The 13233-nt window shown below is 41.5% G+C and overlaps 1 protein-coding gene across 7 annotated transcripts in view; it reads right to left on the reverse strand.

The window, feature by feature from the left end:
* ITPR2 (inositol 1,4,5-trisphosphate receptor type 2) overlaps nt 1–13233 on the reverse strand; it is a 355772-nt gene that overhangs the window by 161417 nt on the left and 181122 nt on the right. For all 7 annotated transcript variants that reach the window (XM_081879044.1, XM_081879042.1, XM_081879045.1 and 4 more), the window contains 2 exons: nt 5797–5925; nt 3586–3706 (listed from right to left, as the gene is read on the reverse strand). In XM_081879044.1, coding sequence (XP_081735170.1) covers nt 3586–3706; nt 5797–5925 — 250 coding nt within the window. The remainder of the gene's footprint in view (nt 1–3585; nt 3707–5796; nt 5926–13233) is intronic.

The following is a 13233-nucleotide window of genomic DNA, read 5'->3' on the forward strand; positions in this document are numbered from 1 at the left end:
AGAAAAAGTCTGATCTTAAACCTCTGCTGCCTTGTGGACATTGAGAGAAGAAAAGGAGCAAATCCTACACAAATCAGGAGTGGAGACCCTTTTTGAGTCCACGGCTCCCTTGACCAACTACATTCTTTCTGTGGCACCCCTGTGGGGCTCAGGAGCCCAGTTATATCATCCCTTGTCTGCAGAGCTGGCAGCCTCTCACCCTTTTTCAAACACCCTCCCTTGTGGACTGTTCTCTCAGCCTCTTCTCCTCTCCCCTTTCCTTGGGAGTCCTCTGGGCAGCTGCTGTGGCCATCCGTGGTCTCTGAGTTGCCCACCCCCACCCCAAAGAGACGCACCATTCGCCTGGGGAGCTTGTAGCCATGGTCGCTGCTGTAACCAACAGCGGGCATCAAAGAAGGGAGGGAAGGAAAAGAAAAACAGAAGCCAGTGTTGCCCACGGCCCCCCTGACTATCATTCAAGGCACCCTAGAGCGCCACGGCACATTGGTTAAAAACCACTTCCTTAAGGTAGTTGGATGGCACCTTCTATGCTTCCTTCCAGCACCTCCTGCAGCCAACCTGGTGCTTTCCTTTGAATCACATCAGCGAGGCCAAGAGGGGGCTCTTGTTGTCTAGGCAGTCCAGAACCTCCATACACCCTGCTCAGGCTTGCACCCCAGAGAGGTTACTTCGCTGCTGTCAACTAACACTACCAAACCCTTTGTCACGTAAATACAAAACTGATAACAACACAACAACACAACAGGCTGTATATAACTATATAAATTCTTTTTAAATGTGATTAAACATATCATATCAAAATACATGGTTCTATAGACCAACTTATCATATAAACAAAACATACTATCAGAAGTTAAAGTCCAGCAGATTGATCAGGAAATACAATCTATTCAGTTCTTATATTAGCAATACCCACAGTGTGGAATTAACTAACACAGCAGTTTGACTTCACCCCCAGATGCACACTCCATTGTCTCTCAAGACAGACAGATGCGAACCAAATCCCTGGCTATTGGGCCATGCTTGCTGGGACTGATGGGAGCTATAGTTCAGCAACATCTGGAGAGCAAAAAAACCCCTAATCCTAGTTTAAGAGATCGTCTGGCAGATGCCTCAGCCTTAACTAAGGTTAACATTTACTAAGCTTAATGTTAAATATGGGTTAGTGTTATGAGTGAACCAACAGCACTTTTGGCCAAATGTCGTCTTTGTGCCCACTCCTGCCACCCAAGAACCAGGAGGGGAGGAGACGCTGGGTCTCAAACTCTCCATCGCAGATACAGATAGGTAGCCGTGTTGGTCTGCCATAGTCAAAACAAAATAAAAAAATTCCTTCCAGTAGCACCTTAAAGACCAACTAAGTTAGTTCTTGGTATGAGCTTTCGTGTGCATGTATCTGAAGAAGTGTGCATGCACACAAAAGCTCATACCAAGAACTAACTTAGTTGGTCTTTAAGGTGCTACTGGAAGGAATTTTTTTATTTTGTTTCTCCATCACAGAGACAGCCTCCAAAGTCCGCGACAGCAAGTGTCAGAGCTCCTTCAAAATTTTGGACACTAGATTAAAATTAATGGCATAATCAGGCTATTGAAGTTGAGGTATGAGATTTGAGTTATGATTCCTGCTGTAATTCAAAATGGAGAGAAGAGAGGAGTAGATCTTCTTTTATTATTAATGCTATTATTATTGTTGCTTAAAGCTTTCAAGGGCTTACTTCTTACCCCCTCTGGATTAAAGAAATAAAAGGATCACAAGTGAGGTTTATTAGTGGAAAATTGGAAGTGTGTGCAGGTAAAACTCCCGGCAGTGTGAGGTGGAGTGATGCTGTCTGATGCTGTCAAAACAATGGAAGGAAGGGGAAGATGTGATGAGCTGCTTTTTTTGAGGAGTTTTACCTATCACCTCCTCAGCTTGATGAAAGTGAAAGAACCTGACGAATAAGACTGAAATAATTTTAAATAATTAAACAATTAGGGACATTAATTAAAGTTTGGAGTGTCAGAAAATGTTGATGAGAACCTGATGGGAAATGGCCAGCGATAACCGGTGTACTCTTAGAGGCAAATTTCAATGGAAAGTCATCAGCTTGGGTCTGCTTGGCTTAAGGTGAGGGCAACTAAAGATTGAACTGTTACAAATTTTCTAGGAAAGACAGTCTGCCTTCTCCTACTATTATGGGCTCACTGTTAAGGCGCCATGGGAAAATACCAAGGTCATCCTTGCAATTTCCTATTTTAGAATGGACAACAACAGAGGAGATACTTGGATTGGAGATTTAATAGGTCTGGACAGAATGCACTGTGCATATAAGAAGAAAAGGAAAAACACCTAGTAAAAGTGAACTATTGGGTTTTCATACATAGTTTATTTTAGAAATGATAATTACTGACTTACTGTGGGTTTGATAATTTGTGGAGTAACCTCACTTGTAGATATTACAAATGTTAGAATATTTTACATGCAGGAATTGGCAAGCTGATGGTTAAGGATAAACAAGGTTGTTGTTTTTTTAAAAAAAACCTACTGTAATATAAGGTTAATTGTAAGGAATGTGAACTAGAAACAACTAGGAAAATAAACAGCAACAAGAGGAAAATTTGGACACATCATGAATGAGTATGGGAAACCAATTTTGGGGAAAATTGTATTAAATTTGTCTTAATTTGTGGCTGATTTGGTAAAATTTGGAAAATCAATAAAAATGATTTGGTCAAAAAAAGGAAATCAATCCAACTAATAAATCATATATGCACTTACTGAACAGCAACACCTCCTCCCCGAATCAAATTGTATGTATTTTATTTCCTAGTAAAAGTGGATGTAATGAGCTGCAAGTAATTTGTAGGGGGCAGCTGGTTACTCTTATTTATTTATTATTACATTTATATAGCAACTTTCCTCCAAGGAGCTCAGGGTGGCATACACACCCCTCCCCCTTTCTGTTTGATAATCACAACAGTCCCGTGAGGTCACCCAGTGGGCTTCATGGCTGAACCCAGGTCCTAGTCTGATATGCCACAATTCTGATACATAATTCTGACTCTAAGGAAAGTCTAATAAGCCACAATTCTGATATGCCAATAATCTTGAGTCATTGCCTTCTCCTCCCGTGACTCATCAGCTGCTATGAATTTGAAAGGAGGATAGAAGGGACCAAGGCAGTCCAGACTGAGGGCATCCAGGCCAGCCTGATGAAACACCAGGTCAAGTCAGTTCCGTCTTAGAGTAAGTGTTGCCCTTGCTTGCCAGGGAACCAGCAGCAATCAGGGTAAGATTCTTCTGCTCAAGTGTCCTGCCGCAATTCTATAGGGCAAGAAAGAGGCCACACCCGAAGCTCTCTCTAGCCACTCATGTTTTATTTGTGATGAGGCTTCCCCACTGCAAGCAAAATACTGTATAGATTAGTGTGCACATTCCACTAGTGACCGTCCTTTAATTCAACTTCCGCTCATTTCAAAGGAGATTGCACAAAGGTTTCCTGCACTAGCAGGATTTCCAGGATTTTACTTTCCTAGAAGTAACAGGTATTCCATCCAAAGTCACTCAAAACAGAAACAGTGAAAGCAAGGAGTATAATGACCTACCGACTTCAGCTAAAGTTTTGATACAGGACTCTACTGAAGATTTCTGCACTGGGTTTGGCCAGGTACAGTTGTAAATTCTAAACGCAGACTGCAGTAACTGGATAAAAACAGGCTGGTGTGTCTGAAAGAACACAAAAAATATGTTATCAGCTCAAACATGTTTAGATATTATGATCTAAGATATTTATACAATAAATAAAAATTGCTATGTGTTCTAGCCTAATACAAACACATGTGCACTGCTACTGATTTCACATACTCCATGTATTATTGCACCAAGCACTCTTCTAGAGTGGTGCATGAGAGGGAAAGTGAGACAGAGCCAGTGGTTCTACCACCTGCCTCAAGGTGGCTCCGCTGGCGTAAGGGAAATCTGAATGAGGGATTTGGGTAGCAAGAGTATAACCTCTATGGGGTCTGGCATATGCAAAGACACTCACTCCAGTCTAGCCATGTCAATCGCTCTAGCACTCGGGGCCAGGATGCTTTTGACCTAAGGGCCAGGAAAGCTGAAAAAAGGAAATGATAATATATCCAGGTTTGGCTTCTAGCTGGTGTTGTAGATCAGTATTAGATCACATGCTTTGCCTGCAGATGGTCCCAGGTTCATCCCTCACATCTTAAGATCAGGAGGCAGGTAATGTTACACATCTTCAAGATCCTAGAGAGCTGCAGCCAGTCAGAGTGGAAAATGCTGGGCTAGATGAACAAATACCCTGACACATCATAGGACATTTTTCTGGGTTTTAGTCTGCTTCACTTCCTTGCTTTAATAGCAAAAATAAAGAGGGGTCACCTGTTGAAATGTCTGAAATTGCTTCCATCTTGTCCAGGGAGAACACTGTACCTCAGCAGTGAGTATTGCTGTATGATTTAGCAGCTGAATTTAGGCAAGCCTTCATCTTAATCTATGCAGTGTCAACTAATATAATCTAGGCCAGATTTCCTCAGATGTTGGACTATAACCCCCATCATTCCTAGGCAGCCTGCTCAATGATGGAAGTTGTAGTTGAAGAACATCAGGCAGCGGAGGGTGGAAGGCTGCCCTAGGCAAAGAGATCTGTGGATTCTGGCTTTCAAACCCTCCATCAAATATATACTTTCGGGAGCTGAAAGGCAGGGTGGAAATGTTTTTATGGAAAAAAAATTATATAAGTTGAATTTTTCATAGAGTACAGAACTAGGGATTATGTCTCTCTCTCTCTGTGTGTGTGTGTGTGTGTGTGTGTGAGAGAGAGAGAGAGAGAGAGAGAGAGAGAGAGAGAATTCAGCAGTGTTTATTTTTGGTTATTAGTTTGTTAATGTTGTTTTGTGGGTTATGTGTGCTGTGCATATGACTTTTTTGTTGTGGTTGTGATGTTTACCTTTTTTTTAGTTGTTTTGTTAATCGTATTTTGTAGAAAGTGGTTGTTTTACCAATGATTGCTAAATATTCTATAGGATTTATGCTGTAATTGTGAAGTTCTGTTATATTACTGTTATTTATTATTTGTGAGCCACTTTGTGATTCGTGTGACTGAAAAGCGGCACAGAAAGATAATAAATGAAAATGAAATAAAATGAAATGAAATTGTTTTATAGATTTCTTCCTGTTTACATAGGGGTGGGGACAAGCAAATAGTGTCACCAATGAAATAAACGTTCCTGTGAATGCATGGATTGCTAACTTCCTGTCACATGTGAGACCACGGAATAGTAGTCTGAAATAAACATGTATCACATATTTCAAATTTGCAGATGACACCAAACTGGGAGGGGTAGCTAATGCCACAGAAGACAGAATCAGAATTCAAAATGACCTTAACAGATTGGAGAACTGGGCACAAGCTAACAAAATGAATTTCAATAGTGACAAACATACTTAGGCAGGAAGAAGCAAATGCACAAATATAGGATGGGGGACACATGGCTTACTAGCAGTACATTTGAAAAGGATCTAGGGGTCTTGGTGAACAACAAGCTTAACGTGAGTCAACAGTGTGATGCAGCAGCAAAAAGAAACAATGCTGCTATTCCAGCCTGCATCAACAGAAGCATAGTGTTCAGATCAAGGGAAGTCATAGCACCAGTCTATTCTGCCTTGGTCAGACCACACCTGGAATACTATGTCCAATTCTGGGAACCACAATTTAAGAAGGGTGCTGACAAGCTGGAGCATATGCAGAGGAGGGCAACCAAAATGATCAAGGGTCTATGATTCTAAGTCTTTACCTGGAGGCTTGTGCTGTTGTCTGAAAATGGAGAACTGAAGAAACCACTCACTATGCTCATTACTGATTCTGTGACATACTTCTCCAGAGATGCATCTGCATGTTTTCTGTCCGTGGTTGTGTTACAAACCTAGAGCAGACAGAGGAACTGCATGAAGAATGTGTGAAAACAGCAGCTCCCATCCATCACATCCCCCCAATTTTTATTCAGTGTAAAACAAAAGCAAAAAGCCACCACCCCTCCTTATACAGTAGGTGATACCAAACATGGAACAATAAAGCTCCATTTCCCAGGGTTCAGATCACTAACATAAGTCACTTTTTTACATTTAAAGCAAATTTTCAGTTATCATGAACACATGTGCTTGGCTTCCTATTCTGCTTTTTCTAAAAAAAATAATAAGGAAAATGTTAAAAAGAAGACAACAAAAAAAGGGATAATTCAAAAGGAAGAAAAGGAAGAAACAAAACACGGTAGTAGTGTTGGTACACTACTAGTAGTGTTAGTGTAGTGATGGTACAGAAGGGTTAATGGCACAAGGCTGTCTTCCATTTCTCAGTCTGCATGGAGTTCTATGACATCCTGCCAGATAACTGAAATTTATCATCTGTTCCTGCTTTTTAAGTAAAGCATTCATTTATGAGCTACAAGATCTAAGAGGCCATTCTTCTGTAACAAGACACCTGGGAGATTTCCACCTCTGTAGAATGATACAGTGCCATACTTACAGCCACAAAGGAAGACCTGGCTGTATGTTCACAAATTGTTAGAAAGCAGCTGCTAAAAAGGGTTGGATGTGCCTTCATCATATGAGAGGTCAGTTGTGGATGCACTGTTGGAACTAAATACATGCAACAGATCTGCAATTTTCTGCACAGTAGTGAGCAGAACACATAACTAAAAACAAGCTATTTAGGTCAGGAGTACCAACTTGAATAAAATATTTGGGGGGAGGTGCCCCACATAATTGATCACAAAACACACACCATTTGAACAACAATGTTCATCAACTTGTGGTCCCCCTCAAATATTTCATTGGGGGAGATGAAAGGGCATTGGCCCCTAGAGTTGGCTCCTATGATTTAGATCAAGTGAAGGTCTCTCCTTATAGACTGGGCAAATGAAACTCCCCAGCTATTATTGAATTGCATGTGCTCCAAAACTCCAAAACTCCAAAACTGTGAAAACTTTAAGTTTATTATAGAGCATGACTGCTACTGAAGGTATGAAGCTGTGCCACAAAAGATTCTTCTGCCCTGGACCACTGTGCTTCCCAATAAAACATGTGATGCCCTTCTTAGGATATGTGCACACTCTCACACACACACTGAGAGGATGTCATGCTTAAGGGATTAGGCCTCTGAGTAAACATAAAGAGTAAGGATATCAAGGCACAAAATATTCTGATGCGCCTGAGGAGAAACTTTCTCTCAATAAAGTCTTTCTGATTTGCTAAGGACAAGCAGTATCTGAAAGCAATAAGGGAAAAACACATAGAGCAGCAGCAACTGAAGGGTCCTATCTCTAAATGATTGGGGAGCTTTTGCAACATTCATTCTTTTTTTGCTTTTTTTTTTTTGCTTTTTCTACAACATTAATTTCATTTTTTAAAAATAATATTTATTCAAATTTTAAAGGTTACAAAAAGAAAAAAGAGAAAAAATAAAAATAAAAAAGACAGAAAAAATACAATCAATTAAAAAAAAAGAACAAATCGAACCTTTACATAGCTTTCTTTCCTTTACTTATTTCCTTGACCTCCTCACACCTCCCATTTTTGTATTCTAATTCAAATTGTTATTTCAGCAAATCCTTCCAACCTTGTTTTTATCTTAATAATTTGTCTTAATATACTATAATTTTACATTCTCTCTTTCATCAATTCATTTTTACTTAATCCTTTATGTCATTTCTGCCCAAACCACATAATTTTCTTTTTCCAACATCTTTCTAACAATCCTTAATTTTACAGTATTTTTGAAAATAAGCTTTAAATTTTTTCCAACTTTATCCAATCTTAACTCTCACCCAAACCTATATATCTATACTTGTTCTTAATACGTTTCCCTAAGGTCAAAAAAGGTTCCATTCCACGAATTTCCCATCTCTCATTAAGAAAACAAAAAACAAATTATATTATATACACTTTAAAATTCCCAATTTCCTTCCACCAGATCCCCTCCCCGGTTTCGGTCCCCAGCAAAAGTCCATCAGTCTCGTAAAGCCATCAACCCGGAGATCTTAAATCCGAGGCTCTTAAATCTCTTTCATGTCCCCTCTGCCGGTCTTTTTGATGGTCTCGGGGAAGCTCCAACCCAATCTCGGGGAAGCTCCAACCCAACGGTAATCATATTCCTTCCTGCCAGACTTCCATAGTTAAAAATAGGGCCTATAGGCTATTCCAAATCTTGTTTTACGCTCCTTTCAAATCCAAAGGCCCCTGAAACTCCAACCTCCACCTGGCTCAGATTTGTAATCCAAAGGTCATCTGATCTCCACATAAGGTGATCTCTCCATCTTTCATTTTCCAAACCAGGCCAGGCTTCCATCTCCAAAAATTTGCTTCTCCTTGTTGCCATCATGTAAGGCCTCAAATTGTAGTTCACCATTTGCATCTGTAGGGTTACGGCTCCCCCTTTCTTCACTTCAATCACAACATTATTCTCCTTCTCAAATTTTCTGGTTTGTTCAGTTGAAGGAGGTTCCTGTGCCGAATTCTTATCGAGTTCTTTACTAATACCCACTTTTGTTCCCAAAGTTATAACATTAGTAGTCAAAACATTTATCTGGTCTTGCAGCTTTCCCAAGAGAAAAAATGTCCTGTTCAATTCTGGGAGTGGCCCCTTCCGGCTTTTCCCCCAACATAAGAACTTGGACACCCCAAATCTCCGCCTCCCCTCCTTATGTTTCACCCCTCTTTGCAAGCAGGGCAACAGAAGCGTGTGTGTCTCCTGGCCGGCCGTGCTAGGTGAGGCGCTTGGGCTCTCAGTAGCATCTTCGAGCCTTCCCTCCACCAGGCTACTGCCTTTCCCCTTTGCTCCGCTGGAGGTGTGGCTTTTCCTACTGCCAGACGAGGAGCTGCTTCTCAGAATCGGTGGAGGTTCCCTGTATCCCCCGCCTCCTTTCCCCATTCTGATGGCAGTCCCCTGATAGTTAGGAATAATTTTCTCTTATTTTACTTTACAAATAAGTGACTACCTCAAGCATCACAATAACTTGATGCAAGGCAACATCAGTCATGTTTGCTAAATGGTCAATATGGATTTTGGCAACAGACCTTTGCATTGTGCCACTTGTGCTAATTCTACACCTGAGGCCAAAGAAGGACTGTGGATATTCCTCTTGGGAGGATCATGCTGTGCCAGTTTAGGAGTGCACAATCTTTCATGACAAACATATTAGATGGGGGAAGGGGAGGAAATGCTGCCCTCTGTAAATTGGACATGTTAAAGCACAGAAAATCCTTCAGAGTAATAAAAGTATGCTCTGTAGTTTCAACTAACCAGCAGCTTCAAAAGTGATGCATGAAACAGTTCAGTGGGTTTACCTGAGGGCTTCCTGAAGACATGTGAACACAAATTAAAAGACAGTAGCTGGGGGGTGGGGACACCCCCAACCCTCAAACTGGTAATAAAAAATGCACACAGAGGCACACTGGCTTTCCTGCTGTATAAAAAGAGCAAGAGGGCTGGGTTGAATTCATGCTACTCAGATACTGGAGTCTAAGTTCAGCTAAGGCATAACTGAGGCACCAGAAGGAGTGAGAAATTTCATCTCTACTTTGAACTGTCACTTAAGAACTTTATGGAGCCACCGAAAATACGTAAGCACTTGCTTTTCTAATTGTTAGCTTTAGCAAATACTCTGCACCCTCAACACAGAGTAGCCCAGTGCTCCTCTCTGTGGGTATTGGTTCCTCCAACGTCAGGAGAGAAGTGCCAGGCCACGTTGTGCTGGGGGTGTCTGTGTGGGGGCACCTGCTTTGCGCCCCCTCATTAATACGTACCTGGGGCCACAGCCCATCTGGCACCCTACATTGTAGGTCCCTCGTTCCAGTGACTCATGAAAAAATAAACATAAATTTAACTTAAAACAGAAACATAAAACTCCAGCCCACTGCCTTTAATAAAGATTATTAATGATTCAAGATGGCAACAGATTCAAGATGGCGACAGAGACAGCAGCCTAGTCAGGCTCCTCTGCTTTTAGTTAAGTTTTTAAGTAGTTTTTAAGTAGCTTTTAGCCACTTTTAGCCACTTCCTGGTTAAGTAGCTTTTAGCCACTTCCTGGTTTTAAACTCTCAGTTTTAATGTCTTACCAGCTGTTTTACTACCTCCTCGCTTCTCTCTGTTTTTAGTTTATTGTTTTATTGTTTTACTGTTTTACTGGAGAACGGCGGGGCGGAGCAGTGGGTTGAGCGAAGCCACTTTCTACCTCCGAATAGCGAAGCTCCAGGCTCGCAGAGAAAGCACCTCACTCTCAAGTTAAAGAAATCTGGAACATAAACCGAAGCCTGGGAGCAACAAGGAGAACCCGGTGAGAGAAAAAATCTTTCGTGGAGTACAGAGCTGCAATTCCAGTATGATGGCGTCCAGCACTCTACTAACGTGAGCTCGTCGATTTTATCTTTTATTCTTTCTTACTCCTTTTAAAGACTATTTTAATGAACATTGAGCTTAGATAAATCTAAGCATCCCACCGCATTCTATCTCACTTTCTGTACTCCTGAGTCTTCTTGGAAGTTAAAAGCTGAACTGACTATCTTATCGCATTGCGAAGAGTTTACAGGAAGATCCTTGGGCTGTTTCCACCACAAGTTTGGAGGCACAGACGGAGCATAATTTTGTGTTATGCCAGTAATCCTTGGCACATTACTCCCCCTTGAATAGGATACTTTCAAGGAAAACACTCCCTCGACTCTTTGAAATACCTAGGGAAGATAGAAGAGTGAGGTAAAGAGAGAGATGACTCAGCAATTCGACAGCCCCGTTGTTGCGAGGAGGGGGGTTGGAAAACGCTGCAGAGAATCTGAGGACTTAGAGGAAATGACATGTTTGCCCCTCACTAAGCAAACTAAAATCAGCGAATTCTTTTATGGAAAAACAAAGGACATTTATAATATACCGACTTCGAATAGCTTCTCTCCACTAGCAGAGATAATTGATAAGGAAACTACACCAAAGGAACTATCTGCTAAACAACCCACTAACCCCTCAAGCAACACCATCACGAGACCAAAGGGTCCTAAAAGGGTTCCAACTATGCCCATTCAGGCGGAAGACTGCATCAGAGAACAAGAAAACCATCTCTCTGAATTACTACTTGAACACTCTACAACATTAGACCTAGTGGCTAAAACCGTGGACTATATCTTTAAATATATAAGAGAAATCAAAGGCTCCCTAGAGAAGATTGTATCCTTTGTATCCCCAAAAGCTAATGTCAGACCCGTAGATGCTTCACCGGAGGATAGGGCCGAACCAACACTCAGAGCACCTGTCCTACTGCGCTCACCTTCGCAGACTGGCTCCAAATTTGAAAATGAGCAAACTATGGAAGAACTACACACCATATCTTCCTATAATCTCTCACTGCAAGCCACTAGACTCTGTTTAATTATCCTCCCCTTCAAAGGTCAGGTTGTTAACTGGTCGTCCACACATGTCGCAAGAAGGCATCTAGCTGAACTTTTCGGTGTAAATCCTCTTTCCATTGATCTGAAATCCACTGTCCACATTTACAGCAAGCCACACATGCAGAGGATACTGCTCACCTTCGAATCTAAAAAGTTTCCAACCTATATGATGTCCCTACGAAGCTCCCTGACTAACTATGGAATTTTTATCACAAGAGTCTTTATCAACACTAAGATTTGCCCTCTTCTACCCTACTCTCCAGCTAAAAGGAAAGCAATTAAAAATGAGGGCACCCCACCTACTACGAGCTCTACATCTCCACCCTCAGACTTAATTAGTTGGACAGAGACCCCCACTCCCCTCCTATCAAAGGCTACTCATCTAGAGAATTCGATGGAGCAGGAGTTACTTATTTCCTTCTCCCATCTGCCAAAAGCCGAACAAACAGAGATAATGGACAGACTAGATGAGTTACTACTCTATCTTCGCAACTCTGAAGTCCTAGCGCCCACAAATGAGGCAAATACTCCACCTAACTTGGAGCGAAAAACGGGATATGAAACTCCTCAGGTCACGTCAGAGCACACACCCCTACTCTGCCCAACTGAAATCCACGCTGAAATCTCTGTGGCGCCCCTAATCACATTACCGGAGACTTTACCATCCAATGGATGCATCTTCCACGACTCCGGGAAAGTCCTTGATGCTATTGAAGAGACAAAATGACTCCCACCTCTATTACTATCCTGGAATGTTGCTGGATGGCAATCGAAAACAATGGACAAAGACGTTCTAACCTACGTATCACAGTTTAAGATCATCCTGCTCCAAGAAACCTGGATGCAAAATCCTTTTGATCTACACAATTATTTTGCTTTCCACTCCTGTGCCTCAATCGGCACAAAAGGCGGAAGACCGGCGGGTGGTCTGAGCACCTTCGTATCGACAGACCTAGGAACCCACCCTACCCAATTGAAAATCGATAAAAAATGGATTTTGGCTGTCAAAATATTCTCTACCCACTTTAAGATCATATGCATCAATGTTTATATCCACCCACTTATGAAACAAACTGATCTTAAAAACATCTGGAATGAACTGGAAGACTGCATTCTCCTTGTCTCAAATAAGTTTCCCTCTGCCTCCTTAATTATTGGTGGGGACTTTAATGCAAGGTTAGGCCATTCAGACGAACAGCTAATCAACGAAAGTGGAATGGGTCCCCTAAATGCTAATGATGAACATTGGCCCCTATTTAGACGTCATTCACTTGACCCAGTCACCAACTTTGCTGGTACATGTCTTTTTCTAATGGCACTTAGATTAAACCTTGTTATTTTAAACGGCCTCTCCTCCGGAGACTGCCCTGGCCAATTTACTTATTGGTCAGGCTTAAGACATTCTGTTATTGACTACATTCTTGTCTCCCAAGAACTCTTTGATGAACATATTGAATTTACTGTAGATATAAGAACCGAAAGTGACCATTTACCCCTAAATCTTAAAAGGACTGAATTTTGGGAACCCTCTAGATGTGGGCTCGCCCCACAGACATCTGTTCCTAATGTTTTACAACAAATAGGCAGATCCAGAATTAAATGGTCCCCTTATGTTAATAACAACTTTAGCATTTGGACACAATCAATGGAAGGTCAACTCCTCTGGGCTGATCTGACCTCCAACGATATTGAAGAGACCTCCCCAATTGACCATTATAATACACTAATCTGAAAACTCCAACCGTTATTGTCAAGACTCAGGAGATCTAGCCACAATGAATTCCCTACCAACAAGAAATGGT

This window comes from Podarcis erhardii, assembly GCF_964252035.2.
Source record: "Podarcis erhardii genome assembly, chromosome: 10".
In the NCBI taxonomy this organism is placed as follows: Eukaryota; Metazoa; Chordata; class Lepidosauria; order Squamata; family Lacertidae; genus Podarcis; species Podarcis erhardii.